Here is a 13,050-nt window from a genome sequence, read left to right as displayed (position 1 = left end):
ATAAGCAGTAAAACAATGCCTACAGGAGTAATAATCTATAGAGTATGTTTTTCTTGCTATCATGCTATATCTAAATAACCTTTGAACATAATGTGAGCACAAAGGCAGCATCGTGACTTTGTCTTGTTTCCTCCCCTAACTCTAGGCGCCTAGGGCAAACTTTTAGCTCCACGCTTCATCGGTGAGCCCGTGTATTCGTCTTCCTTCTGTCTGCCGCTCCGGCGGCCGGTGGCCGGGAGGAGAATCTTGGTGCATCTGCTCCGGTTAGTAGTTTAGTTTAGGGTTTGTCCTCACATGCACGACGCTCGGGCGGATGGTGGCGCCTATTCTTTAAGTTTGTCTTCCGGGCTCCGATCATCCTCGAGTTCGTCCGTCTGGATATAGTCGACAGAGCTTCGTGTAGATTTTTGCCATCTTCTTTGGGCGGTGAGATTTGGCTTTCTCGTCATGTGACAAGATTTGGTGTCAGGTGTTTCAGATATATGCAAAGGGTTCAACCGCGACAACTACGGCTTCAGGGCGCTGGTCCTTACGGACACATGCACGAAGACTTTCCGGCCGTCATCGATAAGGTCAAGCCGACTCCGGTAGAAAAGCGGCGGCAACTGCGTAAGCGGCTCGTTCTGGTGGCAGTAAGGATCATTCAGTGATTTCCGAATCTTGATGTAATGTTTATTATGTTTGAGATGCTTTATACTTTCGGTAAACTTTTATAATAGATTTGTTCATATACCAAAAAAAGCAAAAAAGAACATGGTGAGGATAATCCGGCGTCGGTAGTAGCACTCTATCAGGCTATCCAAATCCCACACAGAGGCTGTATGTTACATCGAAGACGTAAATGCGGGCAACGCGATCTTTCTCGGAAGACGCACGCCATATGGTAGCATCGCAAGGAATTTGCTCTAGGATTTTTTCTGTGCCCTCCTCCCCCTTGCTCCCGACCTCGGCCCTCCCATCGTCGCCGACCACCTCATCCACCGCCGCAGGCCAAACTCCGACTCAGTACAACTGAGCCCTAACCGATACTGTCCTAGCGCCGGCCCGATCTCGTTGCCTCCAGGGAGCGTATGGGGCTACGCCGTTGAGGCTTGCCAGTGCCCCACGGTGGCGCGCGCCGAGGCCGTGGAAAGCAGAAGCAGCCGCAGAATCCGCGAGCTGATCCACGAGCTGATCCACGAGCCCCGAGGTATCCGCACTTCCTGAGTCGCAGCAGCGCGAGGAGGGGTGACAGATGGACGAGTTCGAGAGCGGCGATAAGGGAATCGCCGGCCCCGCCCCGGGCCCCGGCGCTGGCGACGACGGCAACTCTGCGCCGCTCCCTGAGACGGTATGATATCTCCTGGGCTATCGCTGCTTAATTTAGATGTTCCTGGAAAATTGGTAGCGCCTAGGGTTCTACTTGCTTGATTAGACGATGGAATTTGTGGATCGTGGATCGAGTTGGTAACCTTTATACTCGGAGGACGGTGAGATAGTATGCTTGTGTAGTTATAAGTTGCTCTAGTGGTTGTGTGTCTACAATAAATTAGCTCGGATACCTCCTGCGCTGCTCCCTGAGACAGTGATGCCGAAAATCTCTTAGGTTGTCATGACAAAATATGGAGGGATGGGCGTGGTATTAGAAAGAGTATATCTCTTTATGTGCAGGATATCTCCCCCTAAGGCGTGGATGATTAATCCTAAATATAAGGGATTAGAGTAGGATTCCTGTGTTTCCAAGTAAAATGTTATAGTAGGATTGAAATATCTGAACTGGGTTAGAGCTATGGTCGGTGAGAAAAGGCATCCAAAGAGCTGAAATTTTAACTACTGGACCTACTTCATCAAGCAGTTGCGAGGATCTTTGCTGAAACAAGTGGATACATCTGTTTTTTTGGTCAATTGTCTGTTTCTCTGCTCGAAGTTTGAATATATACAAAAAAGTACTTGTTACAAAAGACCCAAAGTGGTCGGACCCTTCCCGGACCCTGCGCAAGCGGGAGCTACGTGCACCGGGCTGCCCTTTTTATGAAATGCGGGACATCAGTATGAGTTAACGTGGACTTTTCATAGCCGCCGACTGTTTTTGCAGTTCTTTGCATATTTTTTTGTCGCCTAGTGGTTCTAGTGTGCTGCGACTTTCTGCTTCATTATTATCAGAAAATCTTACCTAAATACTGGCCATATATAATCATTATTTTTCTTTATACATAATGTTGTGCATGCAGTAGGCAACATGTTGGCTGGACATGCTGTCAAATGTACAATTTCTGGTGTGGACAGCCTGCATTCAGTGAATATTGTTTATGTTGATTATCACATATGACCCCCTGTCCCATTGCTGTTTGCTTTATAATGCTCTACTGTTGAGCCGAGTTCCCTAGGCTTAAATTGCCTTTTTTTGCCATGTCTAGGAATGGGCATCTGTCGATCTAACCTACTGGATTCGTGCGTTTCTCCATCTAACCTACTGGATTTGTGCCTTTGGCCGTCTAGCCTATTGGTTTTGTGCATTTTTCAACCTTGTACGTTAGTTCTATAGTTTTGGCTGCTTTCTTGGACTCTGTTTTCATTATTTTGTTTCCTGTTTTTGTTAAATTTGCTGAGTTCAGTTTTACCTAAAAAGCACCGATATGGAGACGGCGACACGGCGATACGTATATGGGGACACAGGATACATCATTTTCCAAAAACAGCCATTCGGGGATATGGCGAGTGTATAAAATAAGATGAAAAATATGCCATGTAATATAGAGTTAATTAAGACAAAAATAATAATGAGAAATTGAGACAAGATCAGAATACTGCTCCATTCAGGGATGCAGGGTAAGCTTCTCAACATAAGCCCACAGAGGATACTCAGGATCTAGAACACCAGGACCAAGCTGCCATTCACTCTCACCCACAGACGGCCACCGGCGGTGGTGCGTCTGCTGCTGCCTGGGAGCGGCTCGTTTGTTTCTTGGAGAGCGTGCGTGCGACCCAGGGTTTGTAGTTGGCCGAGGCTGTTTTTGGGCTGAGCCATGCCACCAGCGTATCATAATGTATCCCAGACGTGTCCATGTATTTTTTTCCTTTTTTAATTCGGAAATCATGGGATATTGCTGTACCCTGCCGTATCCCGCCATACTGGGATGGCCAATCGGCAGTTTCTGCCGTATCGGTGCTTGCTAGAATTTTACAGTTGAAATCTTATTGCAACTCAAATTGGGTGTTGTGCTGTACTGTGGTGGACCTATTGTTATTATGTCTGTGATTGCGAGAATCTAAAAGAAGTTTCACATTGTATATGCGCTATGTTGAGCCGCACTCTAGCTGCTACCCAATGGAAATATCATATCTATGGTTTGCTTGTGCCAGTGACACAATATTCACTTCGATCCTTTTATGCATCTCCATTTCATTTTACATCATATATAAAGGCCAGGGGGCGTAGGGGGTGGGGTGGGGGTGGGGGTGCGCTTTTAAATCTGGAAAATAGCGTCATTCCTGCACATGTTACGTTTGTGACTGCAAGATAATTCTTTATTCATCTATTGGTTTTAGTGAGTTTGTTCTTTGAACAGGTGCAAATTGGAAATTCACCAACCTATAAGCTTGGAAGGAAGCTTGGAAAGGGTGGATTTGGACAAGTATATGTTGGTCGACGTGTTTCCTCTCCCAGTCTTGGTGATAGAAACCCTGGTGCAAATGCTTTGGAGGTTATTATATCTCTTGAAGGTTTGACGTATTGTTAGAACTGATGCCATCTGGTACTAATGCATTTTTTATCTGACAGGTTGCATTAAAGTTTGAACATCGAACTAGCAAAGGTTGCAATTATGGAGCTCCATCTGAGTGGCAGGTTTACAAGTGAGTAGTTGATTTTTAGTTCGTTTTCTCTTCAATGTATTTTTTTGGCTAGTTGGATATATTGTACTACCTTCTTTTGCTTATCTTAAACCTCCCTCTTGCAGCACTCTTAGTGGAAATCATGGTGTCCCACGGGTACACTACAAAGGAAAGCAGGGCGAGTTTTACATCATGGTAATGGATCATGTGCTGTTTACTCCATATATGTAGTGGAACATTACTAAAACAATTCAATTGTACTTGTGTATGCGGCCCTCTTTGGTATGGGGTCCTACAAAGTTTGTGTGTTCCAACTTCCAAACATGCCCTTAGCCATTGTTTGGTGTAGATTTATTTTATTCCTTCCGTTAAGTAACTATAAACAAATTCAATCCTGTTTGGTGTTTATTTAGGTTATGGATATGTTGGGCCCAAGCCTGTGGGATGTTTGGAATAATAATTCCCATTCGTGAGTATCTGCTCACTGTCTATAATTATGTTTTACAGTTCATATGCAACTTTTCAATTATATCCGGTCGTGGTATCTGTTGCAGGATGTCTGTTGAAATGGTTGCCTGCATAGCTATAGAAGCCATCTCCATACTGGAAAAGATGCACTCAAAAGGGTAATTTGGTGTTGCGTTCTTCAGATGGGGTCTTGCATAGTGCTTGTGAATTTCTGGCTAACAATACTAGTATATGACAGGTATGTCCATGGTGATGTGAAACCTGAGAACTTTCTGCTTGGTCCGTGTGGTACCCTGGAAGAGAAGAAACTTTTTCTTGTTGATCTTGGACTGGGTAATTCATAATCATATTCCACTTTTATATAACGTCTATTTGGTATAAAATATTTATGGTACTTCTGTTAACCTATCATTTTGTATTAACACAGCTACGAAATGGAAGGGTGCTGGTAACGGGCACATTGAATACGACCAGAGGCCTGATGTATTTAGGTTCGGATGGAAAAATATTTATGATGCACTTCATTTTGTGCACTCTTTGTACTTGACATAATTTTTTCCTTCTTATCTGCTCTTGTGAACAGGGGAACTGTTCGTTATGCTAGTGTGCATGCTCACTTGGGAAGAACTGGAAGTAGGAGAGATGACCTTGAATCCCTCGCCTACACACTTATTTTTCTTCTCCGTGGACGCCTACCTTGGCAAGGATACCAGGTTAATTTATTTTGGTGTTGGAGCTTCTTTTCTTCTTACTCCTGTTTCTATTTGTAAGTTTTCGTTTGTTCTTATTCAGGGAGACAACAAAGGTTTTCTTGTCAGCAAGAAAAAGATGGCGACCTCTCCAGAATCTCTGTGTGGCATTTGTCCACAGTCTTTTCGACACTTTGTTGAGTATGTTGTGAACTTGAAGTTTGACGAAGAACCTAATTACGCCAAGTGCATCTCTCTTTTTGACGGCATTGTTGGTCCACATCCAGACACCAGACCAATAAACACAGATGGTGCTCAGAAGGTACATTTTCTTGTAACTTCTATTCTTACTACCATTTTTATTATGAACTTTAAGGACTTATCCATGTCACCATTAGAAACACAATTACTTACCAAGAATTTCAGGGCTTATTTGGTTCCCAAGGTTGCCACGCCTAACCTTAGTCATGCCGCAACATCTTAGGCATGTGTTTGGTTCATTGCCACACTTGTGGCCTGCCACACTTTTCTAGTTATATGGTCCACATGTCATAGGCTCATTTTTTTGCCAAATCTTGCCACACTTGTGGTGGCCATTTTGTTAGTCACACTTTGCCTAAGGTTAGTTGTGGCAAAGTTAGTCATGAACCAAACAGGTCCTCAGTTCATTGTTCTTGTTGATTTGTAGATTGGATTTACTCAGTTTTGGTCTTCCATTGAACTTTTTCCTGTCTACTTTTTTTGTAGTATAAAATCCAATCATGTGGTCTATGGAATGTTGATCATGTAAATGGGACTAAAACAGCATGTTGTGCCATTATAATAGACCACATGAAGTCATTTGTATTTTAAGAGTTGGGCCAGTGGTATTCAATGTGTGAATATGTTGTGTTATGTATTGAATTTGTTTTGGACTGTTAACTTGAGCAACATATCCCATATATTTGCAGTTTCCCGGCTGCATGTTGTAAATCACCTCCTATTTTTTGTTTTGGACTGATACTTTATTGGATTGCTACCAGCTAATATATCAGGTCGGTCAGAAGCGGGGCCGCCTCATAGCAGAGGAAGATGATGAGCAACCTAAGAAGAAGATTAGAATGGGAATGCCAGCGACTCAGTGGATTAGTGTCTACAGTGCCCGGCGGCCTATGAAACAGAGGTTTGCTTGGCACTTATCTTCTTTATAGTAGTAATAAAGACCAAAGAGAAATTTTCACTGTCTTACTACATTTATTTTCCAGGTACCACTATAATGTTGCAGATGATAGATTAGTACAACATATTCTGAAAGGAAATGAAGATGGCTTGTTTATAAGTTCAGTTTCCTCTTCCGCAAATCTTTGGGCTTTAATAATGGATGCTGGCACTGGTTTTACTGCTCAAGTATATGAAATTTCTCAACATTTCCTTCACAAGGTGAGCAATTAGTTCAGGCCATCCTGCTTCCAGAATGTTTCTTTCTCGGGTAGAAATACTTTATCAATTGTTCAGTGAGATCTTGATTGCCATTCGTGTTGTATTATGTTTTATAGCTAGTAACTTGATTATGCTATGTTAGGAATGGATCCTGGAGCAGTGGGAGAGAAATTACTATATCACTGCATTGGCTGGTGCGAATAGTGGAAGTTCTTTAGTGATCATGTCAAGAGGTAATCTTATTGTTCAACTTGATGGCTGGACTGCCACTTGTATGCTTGATTCCCAGGTCACCATTCTGTGACCTGATGCTAACTACCAAGATTGATCTGTAAAATCTACTCCAACATATGTATTTTGTTAAATTTCTGCCTTTGCCCGAAGTACTTTTAATAGCCTGAATAAGTGTCAATCGGGTTACGTGGCAATGCATTTTAAAATGCCCTACAAATTCAACCTTTGGCCATAACAGGCTATATACATAGATTACCGTGGAACCATTTAGACAGATATATGGATATACCTTTTTAGGGGTTGTTTGGATAAGTGAAATGCAGATAATCCATTCCATATAAAACAGAAAAACGGTTTAACAGACTAAAATCATGTTTGGCTAACTAATCCATAGATATGCAAAACTTGATTCTCAGTAACCTGGAATTTCATGTTTGTAGAGAAACGACCATTAGTTGTTTTTCTAAAAACGTGATTCACATATCTCTCTTGCCAATCCTCGTGGGCACGTTCATCAGCTGAAGAAGAGAAGCTGCAGACGCCGGTGATCAACACCAGGAAGAGGAAGACAGTCGCGACACGCTCACCGGTGTGCCACACCTCGAGGCCGTCCTCGGCTGCTTTCTCTGCACCATCTGCCTTGGTCGTCGCCGCCGCTGAGGTCAACTCCTTGAGCATTCGCATACAGGTGTTCCACCGGTGCCGGTAGATCGAATCGATCTGCTTGCCCCCCTCGGTAGCTAGCTTCTACATGCGCATGTACGGGGCCGTCGTTTCGTGCGTTCCGCAGCTGGCGGATCAAGTAGATCCAGCTGCTTGCCCCTGGTAGCTAGCTTCTACATGTCCGTGTGCGCGACCATCGTTTCGTGTGTTCCGCAGCCAGCGTATCAAATCGATCCAGTTGCTTGCCTCAGTAGCTAGCTTCTACATGTGCACATACGCGGCCGTCTGGCGAGATCGACCAGCCAGCGGGCGGAATGTCCCAGGAGAATGAGAAAGATCATGGGAGAATGCAAATAGTCTGAATCATTATCCAAATAAGGAACTGAGCAAACACACTTTCCAGCAAAACGTAATATTCTATAAACTGATTACTAACAGAAAAAATAGTAAAACTGGTTTTGCTAAAAATCGTGTTAAAACGTAATGTCTGCTTTCCAGACAACCACTTAGTGTTCCCTTTTCTGCCCAAAACATTTAGGCATTCAGAAAGAGTCACAGCTATATTTAGCTTTCAGCTCGCTATATCCTATCAAAGTGGAAATAGTTAGTTGAATGTTGGAATACTGGCTGCTGGTATCTATGGACAAGAACTGACTTGAAGTATTATCTCCAGGAACAACGTATGCACAGCAATCCTATAAAGTAAGTGATGCATTTCCATTCAAATGGATAAACAAAAAGTGGAAGGAGGGCTTCTATGTCACATCCATGGCTACAGCTGGAAGTCGATGGGCAGTTGTCATGTCCCGAAATGCTGGTTTCTCAGACCAGGTATGTGTATTGTTCATTCACAAGCCTTTCGAAGTACAATGAACTTTAGTTTCAGGCCCAGTTCTTGGTGAAGTGAGTCTTAAAATAATTTTATATTGCAGGGAGATCTGAAAGAATTTCAGATCTTTATGAGTGTATACCTCGATTTGTGAGGATCTGAAGAAACCTTTCTCTGTTGCAGGTAGTGGAGCTGGATTTCTTATATCCAAGTGAGGGCATCCATCAACGCTGGGATAATGGTTATCGCATCACTGCAACAGCTGCCACATTGGACCAGGCGGCATTTATCTTGAGCATACCTAGACGAAAACCTAATGATGAAACACAGGAGACGCTAAGAACATCTGCTTTCCCGAGCCAGCATGTGAAGGTGACTTGACCTTTCCGGCTTATTGTATAAAATCTAAATTCCTAATAAGGAATGTATTCACCAGCTGATCAATCTGCTTGCAGGAAAAATGGTCAAAAAATCTGTACTTAGCATCCATCTGCTATGGAAGGGCGGCATCTTGAAGCCCATTTACTAAAGTTGGTTCTTGGTAAGGGCTACTAATATGGATCGCCAGTTTTTATGATGAGAATGGGGTATTTTGAAATGCTAACATTACTAATTTACTTACCCATAAACTAACGAAAGGTAAACCTGTGACAGACTGACTTGGTTCTGCTTCTCTAGCTTGAGACTTGGTTGTGTATAACTTTGAACTATCCATATCATAATGTTGTATAAACAAAGAAGTGTACTTAATTAAGTGTCATGTATATAAATTTAAGTCTGTTTGTACTTTGAGACGACTGGATTGGAATGGCTCTCGAGCATTCTACTGATTTAGCTGTTCATGTTACTCTGGCCAGCTGCTGAGGAAATTTTTCTAGTACCATACATTAATTTATTATTTTGAATAGTACATTTTTATTGGACTGCAATAGCCAGCGACCGTTTGCTTGCCAGGATAACATTTGCGAACGGCGCGGCTGGCAGTTTTAGTGTTTTGGAATGGCATTTTGGCCAAAAACATGGCATTTCATTTATTTTAGTGCATTTTTCATCTGAAAACTGCTACGGTCAGATCTTTATCCTGTGGCTGTAAGTGTAAGGGGGTTTGCTGGGGATTTCCTTGTGGGGAACAGTCGCCAGATAACATTCCTGTTTTTATTTTGCCCAAAACATGTTGCACCTTTTTTTTGCCCATGCAATACCTTTCCGGCTTTCCCCTTGCTGCCATGTGAATTCCTATAACCCTCTGTATTGGCCATTTAAAGATGGCATTTGTGCAGAAGATAGGAATTTTTTCATCTAGTCTAGGATAATGTGTTTTTCCCTTGAAGCCCAGGCCTCCTTTGGTTTGTAGGGATTTCACAGGAATTCTGTAGGGTAGGATTCTTGTGGGAATTTTTCCTTCAAAGCCCTCTGGTTTATAGTATCCTTCACTTTTCAATGGAAAATAAACATGAAGGCTCAATGAAAAAATTTCTATTATGACATCTTTTTTTTCTTCTATTTCCTCCCATAGAATTTGAGATACATGTCATCTCATTTCCTATAATTTTTCTATTCCTGTGATAATCTGATCCTATGAACCAAAGAAAGCTGAAATGTGAAGGATTTAGGGGCTGTTTGGTTTGTGACTAACTTTGCCAAAAATTGCCACACCTAGGCCTTTTTTGGTTCATAGGATAGGAGTATCATAGGAATAGGAATTTTGTAGGAAATGAGATGGCATGTATCTCAAGTCCTATGAGTAGGAATAGGAAACGAGATGTCATTTGGTTGACACCAAAGGAATTTTTCCATTGAGTCTAGGCTCATTTTTATTTTCCTATGAAATGTGAAGGATAGGAACCAATCCTATGTAGGAATAGGAATCTATTCCTATGAACCAAAGGGCTCTAAAGGAAAAAACCCTATAAGAATCCTATCCTCTAAAATTTCTATGAAATTCCTCCAAACCAAAGGAGGCCTTAAGGTTAGGCAAGTTTGACCAACTTAGGTGAGTGTTTGGTTCAAGCCACATCTTAGGCAAGTCACACTTGTGCCCCACATGGCATATACACAAAAAGTGTGGCAAGATTCCTTTAGACTTGCCAACTTGTGGCTCTCATTTTGATGAACTAATCTTAGGCAAGTTCGGCAAAAATGTGTGGTAAAGTATGGCAATGCTAGTCCTAGAACCAAACAGCCCCTTATTCCTATCCTAGATAGGAACCATTCCTACAAATCAAATGGCTCTAAAGGAATTTTTCCTACAAAATTTCTATCCTATAAAATTTTTTCAAACCAAAAGAGGCCTTAGTTAGTTTTTATGGCCAGTTATTTACCAATCTAAACCCTGATTTTGGAACATTTCACAACCTTTGGACGTGCTTTTAGGGCTTGGGAGCTGGTGTTGGTGCGAGCACCGTTCAGAAGAGCTGCAGCACTGTACTCGTTTTGTTAGCACCTGAAGTAGTGTGCTTGTAACCATTTTCAATCGGGAAAACTCTGGTCACTTGTCATCCAGTTTTCCCTTTGCAAATTAACTCTCCGCATTCATAATTTACCACTAGTTTTTTTTCTTATGTTGTTCCTCTTGTACAATTATGTGACCGTCAAGTAACGATTTGACCAAGAGGGCGCTGGAGACGACCATGGTGACCGCTTCGGGGGCGAAATGATTGCTTTAATGGCGGCGGTGCAGGCCTTGGCGGGCCTTTGGGGCCCCTGGGAGGAGCAGTGGGAAGTGGGTGGCCATTTCAATGAGGAGTGGCGCACCATGGAGATCCAGGGAAGGAGCTCCTCCGCTATTTGCGCCATTTGGAACGTTGTTTTTTTAAACAAAGGGGTTTCCTGTTGCCCCAACTTTTTATTAAGAAGCCAAGGCAAGGATCACACATAAACTGTTAATAGCTCCTTGAAACACTCACAAACTTTGAGCGAGGGGCAGACAACAGAGCTTATTTAACGATTATACAAAACGAAACCCCTCATCGATGGTCGAGCAGCCTTAATCAACGAAGGAGGAGTGCAGATTGATTGTCTGAACATAGTACCTTCCATTGTCGAATTCTTGAGCCCATTAGGTCCATGATGCATCGAACACTTCGCCAACTTTGCCCCTGGAAGACAAATTCATTTCGCAACAACCATAAGCTCCATAAGGCAACAAAAGTAAGAAGATTAATAGCATCACAATGTTTTTTAATTTTCCAGAAGGAAAGCAAAGAGTAGAAAGAGCTAGGCACATGAATGTTCACTCTCTGCCACCACAGGCCACATATGTTGGGCAATGATACAATCAAAGAATAAATGTTGAATACTTTCACGTTCATCACAAAAGACACATGAAACATCATCTACATGTCTGTGTTTGGCTAAGTTATCTCTAGTAAGGCTTTTGTTATGAAGAATGAGCCACAAGAAGACATGGATGTTGGGAGGTACTTTGATATTCCAGATGAAGTCTTTTAGATCAGAAGACCCCCCCCCCCCCCCCCCCCCCCAATTTATTTTCCTTATATAGGGACTTGACATAGTATGAACTAGATTTTTTCCAAGGTCCAAGTAGGTCGATCTATATCAGTTGTTGGAGAGAAGTTTCTAACCAGATCCACTAACTCAAACCGGGTTAAGGTTTGCAAATCAACACACCTTCTGAAAGTAAGGTGCAAATCCACTCCATCCCACACTTGGGAAATGGAAGCATCTTGTTGCTGACAGATCACAAATAGATCCTAGAATCTAGTTTTAAGAGAGCACCCCCCTAACCAAGTATCATGCCAAAAGGACACATTTCCCCATACCCAGGAACCCATCTATAAAACACTTTGGCAGCGGCAAAAGCCTAGGAGATACTTTTCTAGAATGGAGAACCACTCCCAACATCAGCCCACAATATATTGGGTTTATCAGTAGTATACTTGAAGCAAAGAAGTTTTTTTCCAACCACTATTCCTATCATAAAAAAATCTCTTACTCCATGAAGCCAGTAAAGTCATGTTAAGATCTCTAAGGTTGAAAACACCATGAACTATCGTTTAAAGCAGCCAACCACGTGTGAGGCATCGACGGTGGCCTCGACAGCAAGGTGCTCCTCCAAGATCCGGCAGTCGGCATGCATGACAGCCATCGTGACCTCATGCGCGTGTGTGGCCGCAATTTGCTTATCCGTTGCCAGATGCTCCTTGAGCTCTTGGCTATACTGTGTACACCATGGCTTTGCGCGGCGCTAATTTGGAGGATGGGACGGTGATTTGGGTGGAAGGTGTCGCACCGGCGGTGGGGCATGTGGGATGAAGGAGGAGGAGGATGGGGTGGGGTGTCGATTACCTGACTATATCGACGAGATCGCCCAGCAGGAAGGAGCATCGTCGGCGAGGAGGCGGTGCTGCAAGCAAGTGGTGAAGGTTTGAACTTGGAAAGGAAGGAGGAAACAGTGGAATGTGGCTTTTGGCCAGGGAGAGAGGGTGGGGAGCTAAGATGTTTCCACGATTGCCGAAATTTTTCGCTCGGTGCAGTGAAAAATTGGCGCGCAAGTGTGGTTGACGTAGGGGCGGTGGACTGTAGACGACGAAGCTTTCGATGTAAGCCATGGTGCCCCGAGATATTTTATACTACATCGCACACGATTCTTGCTAATAAACTGTTTGAGGTGTACTTAATTTTTTATTTTGATTTGAAATAAAAAAATGGGGTCACGGCAAAAAATAATGATGCTGAATTGCTAGAACATTTATCTGCAGTGAATATGCAACTATAGGAGTGTCGTGTTAAAATTTGGAATTATTCAGGGTTCGTTTGACCTTTCTTATACATTAATTGAGTTTCTAGGTATTTAATGTGCATAATCCAAATTTGAACTACAATCATATGCTCTAGTGCACCAAAGTGGGTTGAAAAATCATATATGTGTCACTGAGTGAATGTTTAGGTCCCATACCAGAAGTGAGAATTAAT

The 13,050-nt window shown here is 42.7% G+C and overlaps 1 protein-coding gene across 1 annotated transcript; it reads left to right on the top strand.

Moving 5' to 3' along the window:
• The first annotated feature begins 853 nt into the window (after positions 1 to 853).
• LOC125543132 (casein kinase 1-like protein HD16) lies at positions 854 to 8,907 on the top strand. The gene is made up of 16 exons (XM_048706384.1): positions 854 to 1,330; positions 3,549 to 3,683; positions 3,761 to 3,834; positions 3,939 to 4,008; positions 4,227 to 4,282; positions 4,368 to 4,439; positions 4,520 to 4,614; positions 4,709 to 4,772; positions 4,865 to 4,994; positions 5,074 to 5,292; positions 5,993 to 6,132; positions 6,215 to 6,389; positions 6,532 to 6,622; positions 7,960 to 8,117; positions 8,299 to 8,487; positions 8,571 to 8,907. The coding sequence occupies exons 1-16, from the start codon at positions 1,235 to 1,237 to the stop codon at positions 8,628 to 8,630; spliced, it is 1,824 nt and encodes a 607-aa protein (XP_048562341.1). The 5' UTR covers positions 854 to 1,234; the 3' UTR covers positions 8,631 to 8,907.
• Positions 8,908 to 13,050: the final 4,143 nt, after the last annotated feature.

This window comes from Triticum urartu, chromosome 3 (genome assembly GCF_003073215.2).
Source record: "Triticum urartu cultivar G1812 chromosome 3, Tu2.1, whole genome shotgun sequence".
Classification (NCBI taxonomy): domain Eukaryota; kingdom Viridiplantae; phylum Streptophyta; class Magnoliopsida; order Poales; family Poaceae; genus Triticum; species Triticum urartu.
The sequence above is the reverse complement of the archived record's forward strand: the minus strand, read 5'-3'. Positions and strand labels throughout refer to the sequence as shown.

What these genes read in the sequence shown, in the direction of transcription:
- LOC125543132 (XM_048706384.1), top strand. Translation starts at nt 1,235, where the DNA reads ATGGACGAGTTCGAGAGCGGCGATAAGGGAATCGCCGGCCCCGCCCCG. An exon ending in TTTAGTGATCATGTCAAGAG is followed by an intron (nt 6,623 to 7,959) that starts GTAATCTTATTG and finishes TATTATCTCCAG; the next exon opens with GAACAACGTATGCACAGCAA. An exon ending in TCCCGAGCCAGCATGTGAAG is followed by an intron (nt 8,488 to 8,570) that starts GTGACTTGACCT and finishes ATCTGCTTGCAG; the next exon opens with GAAAAATGGTCAAAAAATCT.